The sequence below is a fragment of the Galeopterus variegatus genome, unplaced genomic scaffold (genome assembly GCF_000696425.1).
Source record: "Galeopterus variegatus unplaced genomic scaffold, G_variegatus-3.0.2 Scaffold906, whole genome shotgun sequence".
Classification (NCBI taxonomy): domain Eukaryota; kingdom Metazoa; phylum Chordata; class Mammalia; order Dermoptera; family Cynocephalidae; genus Galeopterus; species Galeopterus variegatus.
The window spans coordinates 473,809-495,790 of NW_007727017.1; the positions used below are offsets into that span (position 1 = coordinate 473,809).

Consider the following 21,982-nt stretch of genomic DNA (forward strand, 5'->3'; position numbering starts at 1 on the left):
CATATAACTCCCCTCCCCCCCTCCATCTCTCAGCGCCCCCTGCAGGACCACCTTCTGCTCCCACACTGTGCACCTCCCCCTCGTGCCCCCCTGACTCCTCCCCCTCCTTTCCCGCCCTGCGCCTCCCCACAGCCGCCCTCGACCCTCGTACCCAGCGCAGCCATCGGCGGTGGCGGGCAGTGAGCTGCAGCCATCCTGCAGCGAGCGGCTGGCGAGGCGGAGCCCACGCAGGACAGGGCGGGCTGGGTGTCCAGGCCACGCCTCCCACGGTGAGGTGCCCGTCCTGGGCCACACTCCCAGCCCCCTCCGCGAGCACAGGCTGTTCCCAGCGTGGGCGGCGTGGCTGGTGGGAAAGGCCCAGGGAAGGCGACTGGCATGGAAGGGCTGTCCTGGAGGAGTCAGGAGGGTGGGGGTGCCACAAGGCCATAGAAGGGGAGTGCATGCCTGGTCTGGGGCTTGCTCCTCCAGGGCTGGGTGGGCTAAAGGCCACTAGACCTAAAGCTTGCTAGGCCTGGACTGTGCACTGGCCCTTAACCTGCTGAGGGCCAAACCTTGCTAAGATAGAATGAGCACTGGCCCATAACCTGCTGAGGGCCAAACCTGTTAGTTCTTGAACAAAAGCCTGCTGTAATCTAAAGACTGTTTAGGCTCAACCCTTCCTAGGCCTAGCCAAGTCAACATAGATTGTACCATGCTAGGACCAAATCCATGTAAGACCAGAACCGTGTTAGACCAAGATCAACCCCAAAGCCTGCTAGGCCCCAACTCCACTGTGACCTGTTTGCTTGCTGCTTTTTCAAACAGGCCAGGTCATCATGGCAGCCACTGAAATTACTTTGGAGCAATTCACCAAAATCAAAGAGCTGGAGTTGACGCGGGAAAATGGCCTGGAGAGGGAGGAGGAGGAAGACGGAGTGTGCAGAGTGAAGGAGCACGGGACCCCTGGTGAGCTGGAGGCTGAGTGTGCCTATGGGGCCCTCCAGGCCAGGGTCATGGAAGGAGAGCTGGAGCTGGTGCCGGCCACCTCGGAGGAGAGCGGGAGGCATATGCTGTCCCTGCAGACAGTCGACCTCACTTCTGCAGATGTGGAGCTGCAGGACACTGGCTGGCTGAGCACACAGCAGCAGGAGGGGGTGCAGGTGGTGGTGCAGCAGGCAGGGAGCGGGCTGCCGTGGCTGCTGTGCCTGGGCGAGGGGCCCCAGCAACTCATGCAGCAGTGTGTGGCCCTTCCTATCCAGGAAGAGCTGTACTCGCTGCAAGTGGAGGTGGTGCAGTGTCACCTTCTGGAGGAGGAGCTGATGGTGGCCAGCGAAGACAGTGAGTTAGTGGTGAACCTGGCTGAAAGCACTGGATTGATCGAGGTACAGCTGGCTTTAATAAACCAACCCCTTACGCAGAAAATTTTTTAAAAAAACTATTTTCTTAAGTCTGCCTTTGTGCAATTCTATGTATGGACACGGTATTTTGCAGTTTAAAATTAATGCAGTAAAAATACTTCCCCAGAAAACTTTGAGAGACCTTATGTTCTTTGTTTTAAAGAACTTTAAAATTTACATTAATTAGAATACTATAAGGTGCGTGTGTTAAAAAAAAAAAGTTGCATTTCACCTCTCAAACCGACCTTATGTTCTTTGTTTTAAAGAACTTTAAAATTTACATTAATTAGAATACTATAAGGTGCATGTGTTAAAAAAAAAAGTTGCATTTCACCTCTCAAACCCTGATGCTAAGTGATGATGGCTTAAGCATTTTGGTTGCAATGCATAATCTTTAAGTTTTGCTTTTTTTTATGCATTCTACGAATCATCAAGGTGAAGTGTTTAATCAGACAGTATCTTATTTGTTTGAAAACTTATTTTTGTTTATTAGCTTGAGAAAGGTCAGGAGGAGGACCAGCTGTTGGCTGAAGGAGGGTTTGCTCAGAGAACCGAAGAGCAGACAGCGAGGCCCGGAGAGGAAGGAAGAGACAATATTGTTCCAACAATTTCAAATTTAAACTTGGAAGAACAAGAAGATAAACTTACATCTGAGCAAGAAAATGTTGAAAAAGCCAATTCTACAGAAAATCGAAGAAAGACAAAGGGTAGGCGAGTTCATCCTGCATGAAACTGGGCTGCTGTTTTTCTTTATGGGAAGGTGATGGTAACTGAAGTTTTAAGTGGATTACTTTTTTTTATTTGCTTTCAAAATGTCAGTAAATGGGAAAAATTTTAAACTAATGTTCTATTGTGATTCAAATCCAAAAGAGTTTTGCATTTTGCACACAAACGTTTAAAAAGCACAGTAAAAATGTTCCCACAAAACATTGTGCACATGAATAGAATGCCTGGTCTGCTCTCTAGTTTGCACACAGGGAGTTTGGGAGGAGGGAGGGGGAAAGGGGACCAGTAATTATAGGACAGGGTGGCAGGAGGCAGTAGAGGCTGCCTTTAAAGGAGGTGATATTTAGGTGAGTCCTGGAAGCAGTACTAGGAAACCATTAAGAGTGGGGATCGTCATTCTGGGGAACAGGAAATGGTCTGTGTGTGTAGCTCCAAAAGTGTATGCCTTGTGTGTGAGGGCGGACAACTCTACTGTGTCCAGAGAGCCACTCATGTTGAGTAGGTGAGTACTGAGAGATATGGATCCAGCCAGATTAGGAGAGACCTTGAGGCTATATTAAAGCCATATTAAGGCTGAGATTACATCACAGTAGCCCACAGGATGAATTTGGCCCTCAAAAATGACCTGTTTAAGGGCCGGCCCGTGGCTCACTTGGGAGAGTGCAGTGCTGATAACACCAAGGCCATGGGATCCCTATATAGGGATGGCCGGTTAGCTCACTTGGGAGAGCGTGGTGCTGACAACACCAAGTCAAGGACTAAGATCCCCTTACCAGTCATCTTTTTAAAAAAAGTTCTGTTTGGCTTCTTTTTTAAAAAATACTAGTTTCTTTAAGTCAAAAGATTTCACCCTAAAATCTCAATTTCTAGCCTATTTTTAGAAAGTCATACTGGCCAACACTCAGCACTCTGTTTCCTCCTTCCTCCTGGCAACAGGTGGCTGGGGTTGAGAGGTAAATCCATTTAGAAAGAGTGGTGTGCTGTCCAGCCAGACGGCCATCCCCCCACCCCGCCCCGTCCTTCTTACATGTGGTCAGGGCCATTCATTCATGTTTCTTGACTCTGGCTTTCATAGATGGTTGAATTTGCAGCCCCTTGCTATATGTTAGTTTCTCATATATTTAAGTCAAGAGATTACACCCCAAAATTTCTAATTCCTTGTTCATTTTCAAGTTTTTAATGTATTCACAATTTTTGCAACCATCACCACTATCTAATTCCAGAATGTTTTCATCACCCGCAAAACACACCTATACCCTTATGGGCAGTTACTTCCCACCTCCCTCCCCCCAACCCTTGGCAACCACCAATGTACTTTCTGTCTCTGTGGATTTTCCTATTCTGGACAGTTCACGTAAGTGGAACCATGCACATATAGTGTCACCTCTTGTGTCTCGATTCTCTCACATGTTTTCAAGGTGCATCCATCCATGTTGTAGCATGTATCAGTGCTTTATTTCTTTTTAATGGCCAAATAATACTCCATTTTATGGATGCACCATATTTTTTTTATTTATTTATCGATCTATTTATTTATCTATACATTTAGGATGTTTCTACCTTCTAGCTAGTGTGAATGGTGCTGCTGTGACCGTTCGTGTACAAATTTTTGTTTGAACACCTGTTTTTAATTCTTTTGGGTTGAGGAGCAGAATTTCTAGATCATATGGTTACTCTATGTATAATTTTTTGAGAAGCTGCCAAACTCTTTTTCATAGCAGCTGCACCAATTTACATTCCCACCAGCAGTATATGAGGGTTCCAGCTTCTCCGCATCCTCACTAAACTTATTTTCCTAGTGGGTGTATAGAGAGGTATCTCATTGTGGTTTTGATTTACATTTCCCTATTGACTCATGGTTTTGAGCATATTTTCATGTGCTTATTTGCCATTCGTATGTCTTTTCTGAAGAAATGCCTATTCAAATCCTTTGCCCTTTTTAAAATTGCCACCTATATTAGTTTCCTAGGGCTGCCATAACAAAGCTGCACAAACTGAGTGGCTTAAAACCACAGAAACATACTCTTGTCAGTTCTGGAAGCTACAAGTCTGAAATCGAGGTGTCAGCAAAGCCGTGCTCTCTTGGAAGTCTCCAGGGAAGAATGTATTCCATGCCTTTTCTCTTAGCTTCTAATGTTGCAAGCAATCATGACATTACTTGGCTTATAGATGCATCACTCCAGTCTCTGTTATCACATGGAATTCTCCCGTGGGTTTGTCCCTTTTCCTCTCTTATAAAGACACAGTTATATTGGATTATGGCCCACGTTCATCCGGTATGACCACATCTTAATTTGATTGCATCTGCAAAGACCCTGTTTGCAAATAAGATCACATTCACAGGTATCTGGCATTAGGATTTCAACATATTTTTGCAGGGCCACAATTCAACCTATAAACCTTCTATTCCAAGTTTGTTGAATATTTGATCAAGAACAAGGTATTGGATTATGTGAAATGCTTTTACTGCATCTATTGAGATGATCACATGTTTTGTTCCTTCATTCTTAATATGGTGTATTATGTTGATTGGGTCTTGTATATTGAACTACTCTTCTATTCCTGTGATAAATCCCACTTGGTCATGGTGCATAATCCTTTTATTTTGTGGCTGGATTTGGTTTGCTAGTACTTTGTTGAAAATTTTTGCATCTATATTCATAAAGGATATTGGTCTGTAGTTTTCTCTTGATGTCTTTCAGGCTGTCATATCAGAGTAATACTGGCCTCGTGGAATGAATTGGGAAGTGCTTTCTTCCCTTTTATTTTTTTGAAGAGTTTGAGAAGGATTGGAGTTAATATTTAAGCAATTGATAGAATTAATCAGTGAAGCAATCTGGTCCTAGGGTTTTCTCTGTTGGAAGTTTGTTGATTGATGACTAAATCTCTTCAGTGTTATCTATTCAGATTTTCTATTTCTTTTTGAGTCAGCTTTGGCAGTTGATATGTTTCTAGGAATTTTCAATTTCACCTAGATTGTTTAATTTGTTTGTAGTGTTCTCTTATAATCCTTTTTATTTCTGTGAGATTGGTAGTAATGTCCCACTTTCTCCTTTTAATAATTTGAGTATTCTCTATTTTTTCCCTTGGTCACAAGTCTGGATAAAGGTTTGTCAATGTTGATCTTTTCAAAGAACCAACTTTCAGTTTGTTGATTTTTCTCTATTTTCCTATTTAATTTTTCTCCTCTCTAATCTTTATTATTTCTTTCCTTCTACTAGCTCTGGGTTTAGATTTATCTTCTTTTTTTTAGTTCCTCAAGGTGTAAAGTACATTATTGACCTTAAATATTTCTTTTTTTTTTAAATGAAGGTGTTTACAGCTAAAAATTTCTCTCTGAGCACTGCTTTAGGTGTACCTCATAAGTTTTAGTGTCTTGTGTTTTTACTTTCATTTATCTCAAAGTACTTTATAATTTTCTTGAGATTTCTTTTTTGATCCCTTGGTCATTTAGGAGTGTGCTGTTTAACTTCCACATATTTGTGAATTTTCCAAATTTTCTTTGGTATTAATTTCTAATATTATTCCATTATTGCCAGAGAACATACTTTGTATGATTTCTGTCTTTTTAAACCTGTTGAGATGTATTTTGTTGCCTAGCATATGGTCAGTCTATCCTGAAGAATACGCACCTTTTAAAATCTACATTGTCTGATATTAGTATAGCCACCCCAGATCTTTTTTGGTTACTGTTCGCATGGAATACTTTTCCATCTTTTACTTTCAGCCCACTTGTGTCTTTGAAACTAAAATGAGTTTCTTGTGGAAAGCAAATAGTTGGATCATGTTTGTTATTCTTTATGCTAATCTCTGCCTTTTAATTGAAGAGTTTAATCGACTGACAGATAAAGAAGGACTTACTTCCCATTTTTCTATTTGTTTTGTAAATGCCATAGCTTTTTATTATTCAGTTCTTCCATTATTGCTTTCTTTTGGTGTTAAATAGCTATTGTCTAGTGTATTTTAATTTTTCTGTTATTTATTTTATTATATATTTTTGAGTTATTTTCTTTGCATGCCCTTGGGATTACATTTAACACCTCAATTTATAACAGTTTAGTTTGGATTAATGCCAACTTAATTTCAATAACATATAAAAAAGTCTTTGCTCCTATATAGCTGTATTCCCCACCCCCCTTTTCTGTTGTTACTGTCACAGTACATATTTATACATTATATGCCTATCAACGTAGATTTATAATTATTGTTTTACATTGTTATTTATTAAATTAGGTAGGAAAAAGAGGAATTACAAATAAAAAGTACATGAATATTGTCTTTTGCATTTACATACGTAGCTACCTTTATCCGTGTTATTTCTTCATATGGAGTCGTTATTGTCTAGAGTCCTTTCATTTCAACCTGTAGGAGTCTCTTTAGCATATTTTGTAAGCACAGATCTGCCAGTGACAGAACTTGGTCCATTTTTATTTATCTTGGAATATCTTAATTTCTCCTTCATTTTTGAAGGATAATTTTGCCAGATATAGAATTCTTGTTTGACAGGCTTTTTATTTTCTTTCAGCATTTTGAATATGTGATTCCACTGCCTTCTGGCCTCCATGGTTTCTGATGAAAAATCAGGCTGTAATCTTACTGACAATCCCATGTATGTGATGAGTCACTTCTCTCTTGCTGCCTTTGAAATTCTCTCTTTGTCTTTTAACAGTTTGATTATAATTTATCTTGATATGGATCTCTCGGCCTCCATGGTTTCTGATGAAAAATCAGGCTGTAATCTTACTGACAATCCCATGTATGTGACGAGTCACTTCTCTCTTGCTGCCTTTGAAATTCTCTCTTTGTCTTTTAACAGTTTGATTATAATTTATCTTGATATGGATCTCTTTAAGTTTATCCTCTTTGAAATTTGTTGAGCCTTTTGGATGTGTAGATTGTTTTTCATCAAATTTGGGAAGTTTTGGGCAGTTTTTTCTTCAAATATTCTTTCTTCCTCACTCTCTGGGACTGTCATTATGCATATGTTGGTGTGCTTGATAGTGTCCCATAGGTCTCTTAGGCTCTGCTCATTTTTCATTTCATCAAATTTGGGAAGTTTTGGGCAGTTTTTTCTTCAAATATTCTTTCTTCCTCACTCTCTTTCTGGGACTGTCATTATGCATATGTTGGTGTGCTTGATAGTGTCCCATAGGTCTCTTAGGCTCTGCTCATTTTTCACTTTTTTTTCTGTTCCTCAAACTGAATAATCTCAATTGACCTACCTTCAAGTTCTTCTTTCTTTCTGCTCAGATCTGCTGTTGAGACCATCCAATGAGTTTTTCACTTGTTACTGTACTTTCTAATTCTAGAATTTCTGATTTATAAATAAGTTCTATCTTTATATTTTCAATTTGGTGAGGCATCATTTTTATGGTTTCTTTACACAGTTTTTTTTTTTTGTCTTTGAACATATTTAAAATAGTTGCTTAAAGTCTTTGGCTGGTATATCCTACCTTCAAGTTCTTCTTTCTTTCTGCTCAGATCTGCTGTTGAGACCATCCAATGAGTTTTCCACTTGTTACTGTACTTTCTAATTCTAGAATTTCTAATTTATAAATAAGTTCTATCTTTATATTTTCAATTTGGTGAGGCATCATTTTTATGGTTTCTTTACACAGTTTTTTTTTTTTTTTTTTTGGTCTTTGAACATATTTAAAATAGTTGCTTAAAGCAATGTCTGGACTTCCTTAGGGACAATTTATTTTTTTCTCTCTGTATAAGCTATCTTATGTTTTTCTTTTTTGTGTATGCCTTGTAATTTTTTGCTGAAAACTGGACACTTTTAACAGTATAATGTGGCAAGTCTATAAATCAGATTCTTCCTCTCCCCGGAGTTGATTGTTGCTGCTTGTTATGTTTGTTGTTTCTTTGGGAATTTTTCTGAACTAACTTTGCAAACTCTGTGTAATTTTTTGCTGAAAACTGGACACTTTTAACAGTATAATGTGGCAAGTCTATAAATCAGATTCTTCCTCTCCCTGGAGTTGATTGTTGCTGCTTGTTATGTTTGTTGTTTCTTTGGGAATTTTTCTGAACTAACTTTGCAAACTCTTTATTCTTGCTTTGTATAGCCACAGAAGTCTCTGCTAATAATTGAACAAAGATTTCCTTAAACACTTGAAACCAAAAAAATCTCCCAGTCTTTGTTGAAGAGCTCTGTGTGTTTGCTTGAGTTGGCCTTTCCAATATTTATCCAGGAAGTTTACAACTCTGCCTTAGCCTTCACTTCCTGCTTCTTCAGAACCTCAAGGTCAGCCAGGGGTGAGAGCTTAGGGTCTTCTCAGGTCATACCTAAGCCCTAGGCATATGCATGGCCTTCTATACTCCCAGGAATATGTTGGAGCTTTTCAAAGCCCTTATTCTCCAAAGCATCTCATTCCTCAGCCTTTTCTCCCAAGTTTTTTGTTTAGTCTGTTATTTGCCCTGTTATTCATTGCCTGCAAGTATTTTCAACAAATGTCCCTCCACCTACCTTTCCCTGGGCAGCCTCTTAGCACTGGATGAGTTCCAAGTTAGGTGAGATAAAGGCAAGACTTTTGAAGTGGTTTTCCAGGGAGACACCAGGCAGATCAAAAACAAATAATTTAAATTTTGTTCATGAGGTTCATTCTAATGTCTTCAGTCCTGGTATTGTGCATTCTGACTTGGAGTTTCAAGGCTACCACTAGGGACCAGGGAACAGGACCAGAATAAATTAAAACTCCATAAATCTCTCCGTTTTTACTGAGAACCAGCCGGATTTTTTTTATTAAGTATTCCTGTGGTTGCTGCAAGTTTTTGATTGTTTTCCAGTGTCCCAAAAAAAGGTGATTCTGCCGGTTTCTGCCAGCTTTTTCATTGCTTGTGTGGAAGGATAGATTTTGGGAGTTCCTTGCTCCACCCGGTTGTATTCTGTACTTAATAATTATAACATCTGAAGTCTTTGTAGGTCTGAGCATTCTGCTTTTCTGCTGGCTCTTGCATCAATATCTTGTTTAGTCAGTAAGAGATTTTTTTTTTTTTTACGTGTTACTTGTGGGAATTCTTTGAAGACTGGGGGGCAAGTGGGTTCTCTGAGGGAGGGTTTGTATTGATTTTAACAATTTTAAATCCAATCTTAGTCACACATGGCTAGTGGCTGTGGTTTTAGACAGCACCGGTAGCCCCCTGGCTGGGGTGAAGAATGCAGGGGTAGGATGGGTTGTCCCCAGTTCACCTACAGAGAAGGTGTCCCTTCAGTGCCCCATTGTTACGGGAGAATCTCTTTGGACTCCCCGCCCTGGGGAGGCACGAAGCTTTGCCTCATGTCCCTTCGATCTACACAGCATTCTAAAATGTTAAGAGATTTCTGCTCCCCCAGCAGGAAGGATGAGCAGAGGACCTTGGCCACCATGTGGCCCGAAGCAGAAGGTGCTGATTTCGTCACCATGAAAATGTGTCACTCATCATCCAGGAACCTTATCCTGAATTGTTTTAATCAGCTTGTAAAATAAATTGTGTTTCTGTCGTCGAGTTATCACTTTAGGCTAAAAGGAGGTGCCAAATTACTTTAATGTGTTTAAATGGAATTTGAACTTCTAAGGAAAGATTTTTACAAATATATAAATTCTGTATCTTTCTCCTGTAGGAGCAAAACAAACCTACCACTGCGATAGCTGTGTGTTCACCTCTTCTAGAATGTCAAGTCTTAATCGCCATGTGAAAACTCACACCACCAAGAAGCCCCACATGTGCCACCTTTGCCTGAGATCTTTCCGCACCGTTACCCTCCTGCGGAATCACATCAATACCCACACAGGTAAGACAGCCGGAAAGGTATCGACATCGTGTAACATACATCATTCATGTCTCCCTTGAATGATGTATGCTAAGGCTTATGTAAGAATGCAAATCCACCTACTTCTGCGTTACATAATGTATTGTTTTATACTTTAGTTTTGTCTTTTTTTTTTTGAATTTTGATTAAAAACACTGAATCTTGAAAAGACTTTTTTCACATGCATCTGTGGTGTTTATAGTTTAGAGAGCCTCTTAATTTTTAAAGCATTTTGAGACTGAGTGTAATTTAGAAGTTATAGATTTCTTAGAAATTTTGTGATTAGATCTTGTGTTGTAAGTATAAACTATGTGATTTTACAGGAACCAGACCCTATAAATGTGACGACTGCGACATGGCATTTGTCACCAGTGGAGAACTCGTCCGACACAGGCGTTACAAACATACTCACGAGAAGCCCTTTAAGTGCTCCCTGTGCAAGTACGCTAGTGTAGAGGTAAGTCCACTCTCATACTTGAAGCTTTGTGGTGTCTTAGTATGGAGTTGCTTTGAAAGTTTTGCTAAGTGTAACGGTAGAATCTGTTACAAAACAGATTTTACTGGAGATATGATTCGTATAAAATTTATGCAGGAAATAATATGTATTCTACTTTCTAAATTTAAAATAGGAAATTGAATTTATTTTTTTCTTTGATTACTAAATAGTGAAAATGATACATAAATGTGTACAAATTAAAAATAAAATTACTTATAGACAGAAATAATTCTTAGATTTGTCAAAAAGTCCTGTCTAGTATTTTATGTAGCACTAGGTGACACAAAATCAAATGTATTTGCTCTAACACAGAATGCAGATCCATTCTGAAGTTTTACGGTAATTATCGATCTTACTTCTGTGCCACTTGGTCAGACATAAAGCAGCTTGCTTGAAGATTTAAGCATAGCCATTTCCACTCTTAATTACGGGGAGATCACCCTTCACAAACTTTAGCCATGTGTCGTGGTCATTTCAACTAGGTTGTTTTCTTTATACCTCCTAGCAGGTAAACTACAGCAGAATGTTACATTTACTTGTCAATGTCAGTTTTCTACCATTTAACTTTGAAGGGTTCTACTGTGTGTGAGGAAGCAGGCTGGTCTTGGTGTTGAAGCCAGTCGGGGAGAGATAAACAATTTGCTGGAACGGAACAAGGTTAAAGGGGACGGCTAAAGTTTAAATACAGTGATGATGCAACCGTGTTTCATAAGTTAGAAGATTGCACAGACAGAGTCAAAATTTGATTCCAAGAGTTTTTTTCCTGCTATTACTATTTTTAAAAAATTATTTCTCATCTGAGTTAAAGGTTGTGACTGTGGTTTGCAAATATAAAACTAAGGTTTCAGAGAATGAAGCCACCTGGGAATCCTGAGCCTGGAATGGGCTTTTTGTTGGTGCCCTGCCAGTTCTCAGCATGAACTTCCCAGTTCTGCTGCGAACCTTCCCCGGGGTCAGTGTCTGCACGCCTCCGCCTCCGCACCTGCACGTGGACACTCTGCTGTGTCACATTTCCCATTTTTGGATTTTCCAAGCCTTGCCATGCTGGTTTGCTTTAAGGCAGGGTAGACTACCCCCAACCTTACATACATCCTGTTACACATATGCCATCTGGAATGTATCGGAGCTATGGCACACATGCCGGTTTTTGAAAGCTTCTGAAGTCCCCTCATCTGCCCACCCCACCTTTAGAAGCCTCCGTGAGAGTCAGTTTCATGCACTGCTTTCTTTGATCATTCCCACCGCTTATCGTACTCAGACCTTTCACAATGTAATGTTTAAAATTCTTTTTGTTTTGCTTTCTAATGTACTTGAAGACATCCACCTTTCTAAAAATCTGACCTAAATTTTTCAGTTTGGATCTTGTTTTCCATTCTGATCCTTCTTTGGTGCCTTCTCAGGCTTCTGTGTCCTCATCACGTGCTGGGGAAGCAGACCCAGTGCAGCCTTCCTGAGATCATAGCAGGGCTGATGTGGACAGTCAGCTGGACTGTGGTTGATTGCCCTGTTTCCTGCTGAAAGTAGATATGGGCCTGCAATAAGCAAATGTGGAATTAGAATAGTCTAGAAGGCAATAAAACATTCAGACGAAAAATGGTCAAATGGGAGGTATTGTGGTGTTTGCTATCTAACTAATTGCCTGCGATACGTAATTAATCAAATTAGAATTTACTTTCTTCTACTTAAAACTTATTTCCTACACTTAATATCAAGGAAGACCTTCTGCCATTTGTGTGCCGTTATTCTTGTGGCCAGTCAGGGTGTCTGCAGGACTCGTAACTGTGAAGTGCTTTATACAGACATCCTTCCACTTTAGAGCTAATGATTTAAGATTTTTGCTTTATGCAGAAAAGAAAAAAAAAATTTTGACATTTGTGCTTCTATAGTGTGATCTACACTTTGCAGCCACTGACAGTACGTTGCCTTAGAAATAAAAATAATATTACGTATGGCATTGAGCAGTTAGGTTTTAATTTTCCCTTTGTAAAGTGAAGTCGAATGTGAAAGTCTCTTGAAGCTCCTGCTCACTAGACCCCAAAGGGTCTTAGACACATACATCAAATGACAATATAAAAAGCAATGACTTATTCAGGTTTTTCAGTAAGTGAACTATGCCCTGATGTTAAAATCTGGTTAATTTAAATCTCTTTTTATGATGCTGACTTTACAACTTTTAAGTTTCTTTGGCAATAAATATCTTTCATTTGTTTATCAGGCAAGTAAACTGAAGCGCCACATACGTTCGCACACAGGAGAGTGCCCCTTTCAGTGCCACCTCTGCAGCTACGCCAGCAAAGACAGCTACAAGCTGAAGCGGCACATGCGAATACACTCAGGTAAACGTTTCTCACATGCAGGGCCAAGGAGGTGCAGGAGAGTTTCATTTTTCAAAGTGTCTGAGCTTCTAAAAATTACTCTTCAGTGGCAAAATTAAAGATGGAATTTAAAAGTGGACTTGCACATACCTTTTTGACAAGGGGATTTGCACGGTACTTCTGCATTCATTTGGCGCCAGGGGAGACGGCACAGACGCCGTTGCTGCAGCTGCCTGGTGATAAGTCCAACACCACAAAGTACTCGTTTCCGTAGGTTTTTCGGATATTTAAAAGGCAGCTTTTTAATTCATCCTTTAACTTTCAGGCAAAACTTGAAACAAAGTGTGCTGGTTTCGTAACAGGTGTACTGTATGTTTTATTGTATAAAGAATGCGTTTATGTATATTTCTTGGTTCCTCACATGACCCCACGGACACACGCTCTGTCCCTACCTCGGACGAATGAGTCTGCAGTTATCAGGGAGGTCTGTCTCTGGACCACTGTGGGCCTGACCTAGGAGTCTTACACTAATTGGGGGTTTAAACCTATGAGAAAGGGGTTGAAAAGGGAGCCTTGGGAACAAAAGAACAGCTTCCAGCACCGGATGTCCTTTGTGTATCACAGGTGAGAAGCCGTACGAATGTCACATCTGCCATGCCCGATTCACCCAGAGTGGGACCATGAAAATACATGTTCTGCAGAAGCATAGTGAGAACGTCCCCAAACACCAGTGCCCTCATTGTGCCACCATCATTGCGAGGAAAAGTGACCTGCGTGAGTGTCTGGTTTAATGATCTTTCTGTTACTGCAGTATTTGCTGGCTCTTTGTAAACCTGCAGCTGTTAGTCCTAGATGCTTGGAGGCATCAAGATGCTGGGAGATGGCAGGTCTTTAGGAGCTTCTCCCTAGGATGAGTTTTCTTTCAGAGGTCCTATGGCACCACCTGGTGGCTAGGTTGCACAAGTGCAGTTTTGTAACATGTTTTCAGAGTGCTGACCCAAGGCTGGTTCCATACACAGTGGTCCCTCGGTATAGGCAGGGGATTGGTTCCAGGACCCTGTGGATACCAAAAACTGCAGGTGTTCAAGTCCTTGATATAAAATGTTGTAGTATTTGCATTTAACCTACATACATCCTCCCGTATGCTTTAACTCATCTCTAGAACATATAATACCTAAAACAACATAAATGCTATGTAAATAGTTGTTATACTGTATTTCCAGTTTGTATTTTTTTTTTACTGTTGTATTGTTATTTTTTAAATAATATTTTCTATCTGCTGTTGGTCAAGTCCGCAGATGCAGAACCCACAAACATGGAAGGCCGACTGTACCCATGATAAGACCTCACAGATATTTGAGCTAATAAAGCACTTTCACAGTTATTATTTTATTCCATGTTGGGCCTGTTTTACGGATGAGGACACTGGGGTTCAGAGACATAGTGTGAACTGCCTGAGAATCACGTGACCGGGGATGCTAGGAGACAGCCAGGTTATAGGTTTTGACTCAGTGTTCCGCCAGAGATACTCAGCAAGCTTTTGTAATCCCTTGGCGTGAGCTTAACAAGTTCTGGGAGCCTAGAATACAAAAATAAGAACCGAGACATAGTTCTCCCCTTAAGGAACTCACTTCAGTTAAAGAGGCAGGCCTATGACTTGAAGTCCGTATTCTAACATGACAAGCCCTCTTATCAGTACGGAACAACACAGAACAAGAATAGAATCATCAGGACAGCTCTGCAGGCCAGACTTGGGGTTTCAGCCGCCTGCAGGGAAAACCAGCCAGTCTTTAGCAGTGGGGAGAGGAGCAGGAACAGAGTGTGAATGAGCCTCTCATCTGTGCTTCAGGGTTCCTAGGCCTCCATTTTTTTGTGACCTTTTCTCTCTTTCCCAAATGCATGGCCCCAACATATGTTAGAAAAAATAAAAATTCACCAGTTTGCCCAGAGAAATTCTGGAGATGAGGTGAACTGTTTTATAAACATTTCTGAAAGAGTAAAGGTGTTTAACAAAGTCTTAACTTTTATTTTTCATCTGGAACATTGTCAGTGTTGCCATAGATACCAGTACACCATGAAACACAGCCTGGTAGGAACTGGTAGGGCACAAGGATCATGAGTCTGTTGTCTAGAAAAGATACAAGACTTTTTTTGACAACGTGAAAAAGTAGCATAGTTTATATCTCATGCCAGTAGGTGACACACTTCGTATATCCCCTGTAAGATGCTTTGTAAACATGCTAAATCGTCCTTCCTGTTGCCGTAGAAGGAAGCCAAGTTCTTTAAATGTTTGAATCAGTATGGTAGGGTGTGCCTCTGTCATACACTTGTCTATTTTTCTTCAGCCTCTTACACAAAGTATCACAAAACTACCATGTTTTAGACTCAGTTGAGCGAAAGTTATTCTGGAATGTACCCAGTCAGACTTTATTTACTACATATCTCAGGTTAGTTACAGTGTAGAAAATAACAGGGTATTGACCTCTAACGGAACATCTGCGCTTTTTTTTAAAGTTAAAATACAAAGATTAGATCTTTGTTATGTAAAGCCACCTTAACGTTATGCTAAAATTGACCTATATCATAATAAGGTTTTCAAGGTGCTTTGTTAAATGAACACCTTAGGTCCAATATGACCTGCCTTATATAATATTTAACTCCATATTGAAAGGGCATTAAAATGATTTTTTAGTATTCTGTTCATTTACAGCGGTGGTTCTCAACTGGGAATGATTATACCTCCTGGGGGATGTTTGGCAATATCTGGATGTATTTTGGATGTCAGAATTGAGATAGAAGGGGTGCTGCTAGTATCTACTGGGGAGGGGCCAGAGTTACTGCTGAGTATCCTACGATGCACGGGACAGCCCCTCCCCACCAGCTCCAAATGTTAATAGTACCAAGGCTGAGAAACCCTGATTTAAGGTAGGGGGCAGCTGGCCTAACAGACAATAACACTCTTCAAGTATGCCATGTTCTGTAACTGTTTTAGGTGTCCATTTGCACAACTTACACACCTACAGCGCCGCAGAGATGAAGTGCCGCTACTGTTCCGCTGTCTTCCATGAGCGCTATCCCCTCATTCAGCACCAGAGAACTCACAAAAATGAGAAAAGATTCAAGTGCGAACACTGCAATTACACGTGCAAGGAGGTACCGTGCTGGAGTCGATTTGAGGAGGCAGTGGGACTTGGGAGAGGGGGGGCTGGAGTGGGGTTCTCTACCTCTTGGAAAATATTGAAAAAAGTCATGCTTTAATATAATAAGCCTATTCAGAGTAGCCAGAAAACAGCCATGAGCCAATAGTTTATAGCAACAGTTCTTAAAGTATGTCACAGACCCCTAGAGGTCCTTACAACCAATTAGGGGCCCACAGGATCCGAGCCGTTGTCATTGCCCTTTTCACTGTATTGACATTTGCACCCATGGTGCCAAAGCAATGGTGGTGTCTTAGCATGAATCAAAGCATTGACACCCAGTCAGACTGGTCCTCACTGTATTTTTCACCTTCATGCACTGACAGCAAAAATAAAGGGTAGTTTCACTTAAGAATGTCCTTGACAAAGTAGTGAAAGTTTTTAACTGTGTTATATCTTGATCCTGGGTACTTTCTTTTTAACATTCTGTGTGATGAGATGGGAAGCTGGTGTAAAGCAGCCCTGCTGTCTTCCAAAGCCCTGTGGGCGTCTGGAGGAAAAGCCCTGTGGCACTATTTGAGTTGCCAGCTCCACTAGCCATGTGCTCATGGAATACCATTTTCACTTGAAAGAAAAAGTGACAGATAAACTCTGCTAACTTGGTTATTAGGCATTTGGTGGACATTTTCTTAAAAATGAACATGAACCTGCCCCTTTAAGGGAAATGTGTTACTACTGATACCTCTTCACCTTTCAGGAGAAAATTAGAATTAGAATTTTGGAAAATTTATATTCATGACTTTGGGCTTTTAAGCTTTCTAATACTTAAGACTTTTCTGATAAGGTTGGGATGATTTTTAAAAAACATTTTTAAAAAAATATATATGTATATATAGTCTCATGAAATGTGTCAACATTTAGAACATCTTCATGACTCAGTAAACTGACATTTTCCAAATGACAACTCCATAATGTTACAGAATCATGCATGGGTGAAAGACCCATTCAAAGTACAAGATAGACCAGTGGATATCAATGAAACAGAAAAGTTCATTGGTACGGCTTCAGAGTCCACACTGCAATTAACCTTTAAGAAATTACCACTCGAGTTTGGGTTTAATATCAAAGAGTGTCCACAATTATTTGAAAAAGTTACTAAAATTCTGCTCCCTTTTTCAACTACACGTCTGTGAGACCATATTTACTTTCATATAAACTTCAGCATACCCCAGCAGATAGAGGGGAGTAGCAGAGATGGGAGTCCACCTGAACTGTTTAAATAGGGTTGTCAGACTTAGCAAATAAAAATATAGGACACCCAGTTAAATCTGAATTTTAGATAAACAGTGAGTAGTTTTGTACATATGTATGTCCCAAATATTGTGGCCTATATTTTAACTGGCAACCTTATCTATTAAGCCAGACATTGGTGTTTTTTTGTTTTAAAAAATAGGTAATATATTTTTATAGAAATATGTTAATATGTAGTTGGTTTATTTTTAAATGAACTGATACATTTTAAAATTTTTCTAAATATTTTTAAATTTCTCAGTTTTAATTTTTAATCAATATTAATACATAATACCTGCATAAACAGACGCTCTTTGGAGGGTTCAGTAATTTTTAAAAGCATAATGGGTCCTAAGACCAGAAGTTTGAGAACCAAACCTTTGCTTTAAAGCATTGTCTGCTATTGTGACTGTGTCGCGACTGGTTATCAAAAGTGGAAATCAATACTTAATGTGCTTTAAAGTGTGGGCTATGACTAATAAATGCTTAGAATAAAGAAAAGAGGGGTTTTTTTTTAGTGGAGTTTGAGCATAGAATGTTCTGAGGCCCCAGGCTCATATTTGTTAAAGGAACTAGAAGAGCTTTCTGGAAAATGGATAAGGCTTGGAGAGGAGGAGAAGGGTTCTGGAGAGAGGAAACACCGGGTATTTGGGAGAGGAGAGAGCAGCAGGTGTTCCTTGGTCACAGGTGGGGGTGGGAGATGGGGCCAGAGCACTGCTAGGCACTCCCAGCCTCGTGGCCTTGCAGAGCAGGCATCCAGCCAACGTCCAGAGACCACATGATGCTGGCCTGGGAGGCAGGGGAGGTAAATCGTGTGTGGGGAAGAGGGTGTTCGGTGAGTTGGATGAGAAACTGATCGGAAGGAAGACCATCAGTTAGGTTATTAACGGTCATGCAGAAGTGGCCATGTATTTAATCCAAATAACCATAGCATTGCATTTTAAATAAAACAAATAAAATGTGGATTTTTGCTTCACTTTATACATAATTTTGCCCTGATTTCCCAAATTATTTACTCCTCTAACTCTTAGTTAAAATCTCTGGTTATTTCTATGCCAAGAGCAATTATTTTCACCATTATGCTTTAAAATCATATTAAGATATGTGGGTCAGTGTTGATATTCAGTGCTATGTACAATCAGTTATGTTTCTATTAAAAAAACATAAAAATGCAGTAAAAAAAATTAAATTTCTGGGGGTAAAATACTATTGGGATGTAGAGGGGAAAATGTTCAGATACTTACCACACTTCCAACACCAAATGTCTGCTGAATTTAAACTCTAACGTTAGATTTTTAAGTTTGCAGGTTCTGCATACTCCTCGTAAACTTAGGTAATTTTAAACAATTATATAGGAGAAAGACTCTGTCTTAGTCCATTTTCTTTTGCTATTACTGAGTGCCTGAGTCTGGGTAATTTAGAAAGAAAGTAAATTTATTTCTTCCATTTCTGGAGCCTGGGAAGTCCAAGGGCATGGTGCCAGCATCTGGTTGGCTTCTGGTGAGGGCTTCGTGCTGCATCATAACATGGCAGAAAGCATCACAGGGCGAGAGGGCGATGCCACACAAGGGACAGCCACACTGGCCTTTATAACAGACACCCTTAATCTGTTAGTCCACAAGTGGATTAATCCATTCATGAGGGCTCTGCTCTGACCCAATCATCTCTTAAACACCCCATCTCTCAATACTGTTACATTAAGTTTCAACATGAGTTTTAGAAGGGACAAACATTCAAACTATAGCACAAGTGGATTAATCCATTCATGAGGGCTCTGCTCTGACCCAATCATCTCTTAAACACCCCGTCTCTCAATACTGTTACATTAAGTTTCAACATGAGTTTTAGAAGGGACAAACATTCAAACTATAGCAGACTCCAAATACATGACCTCTTTTGGAGGGGAAAAATGATCAATCGTTTCACTCCCCAAGATGTGTGCTACTGCATCCCCCACAGGACTGGAGAACCAGCGAGGAATTAATTGTAAGACCTTTATAACTCGGTAGGAGGGACTGGGTACAAGTTTGTTTCATAGATAGCCATGCACTGAGAGAGTTAGCGGTGCTTTGTTGAAAATACGTTTGCAGTAATTTTGTTCAATAGCACGCTCATCTTTGGGGGGGGGAAAGGTATTATAAAAATAAATAATAATGTCTAATAGCAAAAAAAAAAAAGTTCCTTTAAATAGATAAGCTCTTTTCTTCCTCTTTCATCTTAGGAACGTCACATGACCGTTCATGTACGTATCCACACTGGAGAGAAACCATTTGTCTGTCCTTCCTGTGACAAAGGTTTTCGACAGAAGCCACTTCTAAATGCTCACTTCAAGAAACACCATGATTCAAATTTCATCCCGACTGTTTACGAATGTCCTAAGTGTGGCAAAGGCTTTTCCCGTTGGGTAAGCTTATTTAAGTCACAGTAAGTTCTCCATGAAAAAATTCTTGTATCTCAGAAGGACAGTGTCACACTGGTAGAGTTTAAACCTGATTAGAAAACTTGCCAGGACTTATGATAGCATTTTTTGATGTCTTAAAAAAAAAAGTGGTTATCGGTTTTTTGGAGTCACAGAACTCTTGAAGAATCTTTTGAAAGTGTGATCTCTCCTCCCCCTTAAAAAGGACAATCCAACACATGAAATCAGGCAAATAGTTTTAGGGGGTTCTCAGACTCCCTAAAGAACCCCAGCTTTTAGTATATTTTTAAATGGTTCCTGTGAACTAGATTTAGGCTTCTTCACAGAGAGAATGCAATTTTCAAATATTTCTTAGATGTTCTTAGAGTAGTGCTGTTGGAACTGTGCTAAGAAATAGATTTACTCTTCAGTTTTATCCATTTAGGTGTTGTATAAGTTATGTATTTCTGTGTAACATTACCTCAAAACTTAGTGGCTGACAACAACAATTTATCATCTCACAGTTTCCGTGGCTCAGGAATTTGGGAGTGGCTTAGCTGGGTGGTTCTGGCTCAGGGTCTCTCATGAGGTTGTAGCAGGATGTCGATGGGGGCTGCTATATCCAAAGGCTGGAGTGGGGCAGGAATGTCCATTCCCAAGATGGCACACCAACGTGCTGTGGGTGCACAGCCTTGGTTCCTTGCCATGAGAACTCCTCCTGAGGGCTGCTTGATCGTCCTCATGACCAAGTGAGAGAGAACAAGAAGGAAGCCACAGTGCCCTTTGCAATCTAGTTTTAAAAGTGACACAAAATTATTACTGTTCACTAGAAGTAAATCACTAAGTCCAGCCTACACTCAAGGAAGGGGGCGTGAAGTACCTTTTGAAAGGAAGAGTATTGAAGAACTTGTAGACATTTTAAAACTGCCACGGATGGCTAACTAGATCCCTGGACAACGTATGCTCCAGCCCAATTTATAAATGTTTTGAATTATCTGAAGTTCACTATTTTTATAAGGGAAAACTTAATCTTTTCTCTTAAAAGAACATCGTAGGGTAGTTGTGTTTTTCTGAGTAGCCTAGTGGGATAGTTCTGGATTGTTAACCCTATTAGTTCAAAATTTCAGATAAAAGTGATGGCCTCACTCTCAAAACAGTATCACTCATACTGAGTTAGCATTTTAAAGAGTTGAAATTAAACAGTAGAATTCTAAAGAGTAGAAACTGCCCTTTGATGCAAGAAACAAGAAAGAAAAGAATGAGTTGGTCTCATACAGCCCCTCGGAACAGAAAACCAGAAGTTTTGAAACATTTTTCTTCCATTCAAGAAAGCATATTTGGACTTGTTTCTAGAATATATAAAGAACTCTTAGAACTCAATAATAAGTAGACAAATACCCAATTTAAAAACAAAGAGGGCTGGGGCCGGCCCGGTGGCGCACTGTAGCCGTGTGCCGCTTGGGAGCACGGTGGCGCTCCCGCCAAGGGTTCGGATCCCACATACAGACCGGTTCTCGCTCACTGGCTGAGCGAGGTGTGGGTGCGACACGGAGGGTTGCGATCCCGTTGCTGGTCCTGGTCCGGTACGGGCGCAACACTGAGGGTTTCAATCCGTTGCCGGACATGAAAAAAGACAAAAAAAAAAGGAAAAAAAAAAAAAAACAAAGAGGGCTGGACCGTGGCTCACTTGGGAGAATGTGGTGCTGATAACACCAAGGCTGTGGGTTCAGATCCCTATACAGGGATGTCCGGTGAGCTCACTTGGGAGAGCGTGGTGCTGACAACACCAAGTCAAGGGTTAAGATCCCCTTAGCGGTCATCTTTTAAAAATAAATAAATAAATAAAATTTTAAAATTTTAAAAAGTAAAAAAAAAAAACCAGTCAAAGGATCTAAATAGACATTTCTCCAAAGATGATGTACAAATCACCTACAAGCACATGAAAAGATGCTCAGTATCCCAGTCACTAGGGAAATGCAAATCAAAACCACAATGAGATGCCACTAGGACCATCCATTAGGAGGGCTATACTTTAAAAAGACAGACAATAACAAGTGTTGGCAAAGATGTGGGAAAACTGGAGCCCGAATACATTGCTGGTGGGATTGTAACATGGTGAAGCTACCTTGGAAAGTGGCAGCTCCTCAAAAAGTTAAACATAGAGTTCCCATATGACCCAACAATCTCACTCCCAGATACATACCCAAAATAATTGAAAACATAGGAGCACACAAAAACCTGAACACAGATGTGTATAGCAGCATTATTCATAAAGGCCAAAAGAAACTACCCACATGTCCATCAGCTGATGAATGCACCAAGCATGGTCTGTCCACACAGTGGAATATTACTCAGCCACAAAAAGGAATGAAGGACTGACACCTGCTACAGCATGGATGAGCCTTGACAGAAGCCAGACCCAGAAGACTGCATGTTGTATGATTCTGTT

General features: G+C 40.3%; 1 protein-coding gene across 1 annotated transcript; it reads left to right on the plus strand.

The window, feature by feature from the left end:
- Positions 1-815: 815 nt before the first annotated feature.
- Positions 816-19,559, plus strand: CTCFL (CCCTC-binding factor (zinc finger protein)-like; the record flags this gene model as incomplete). The annotated part of the gene is made up of 8 exons (XM_008573346.1): positions 816-1,361; positions 1,870-2,083; positions 9,709-9,879; positions 10,221-10,354; positions 12,609-12,729; positions 13,333-13,482; positions 15,701-15,861; positions 19,357-19,559. Coding segments are annotated over exons 1-8 (1,700 nt in total), but the record flags the coding sequence as incomplete, so codon positions are not given.
- Positions 19,560-21,982: the final 2,423 nt, after the last annotated feature.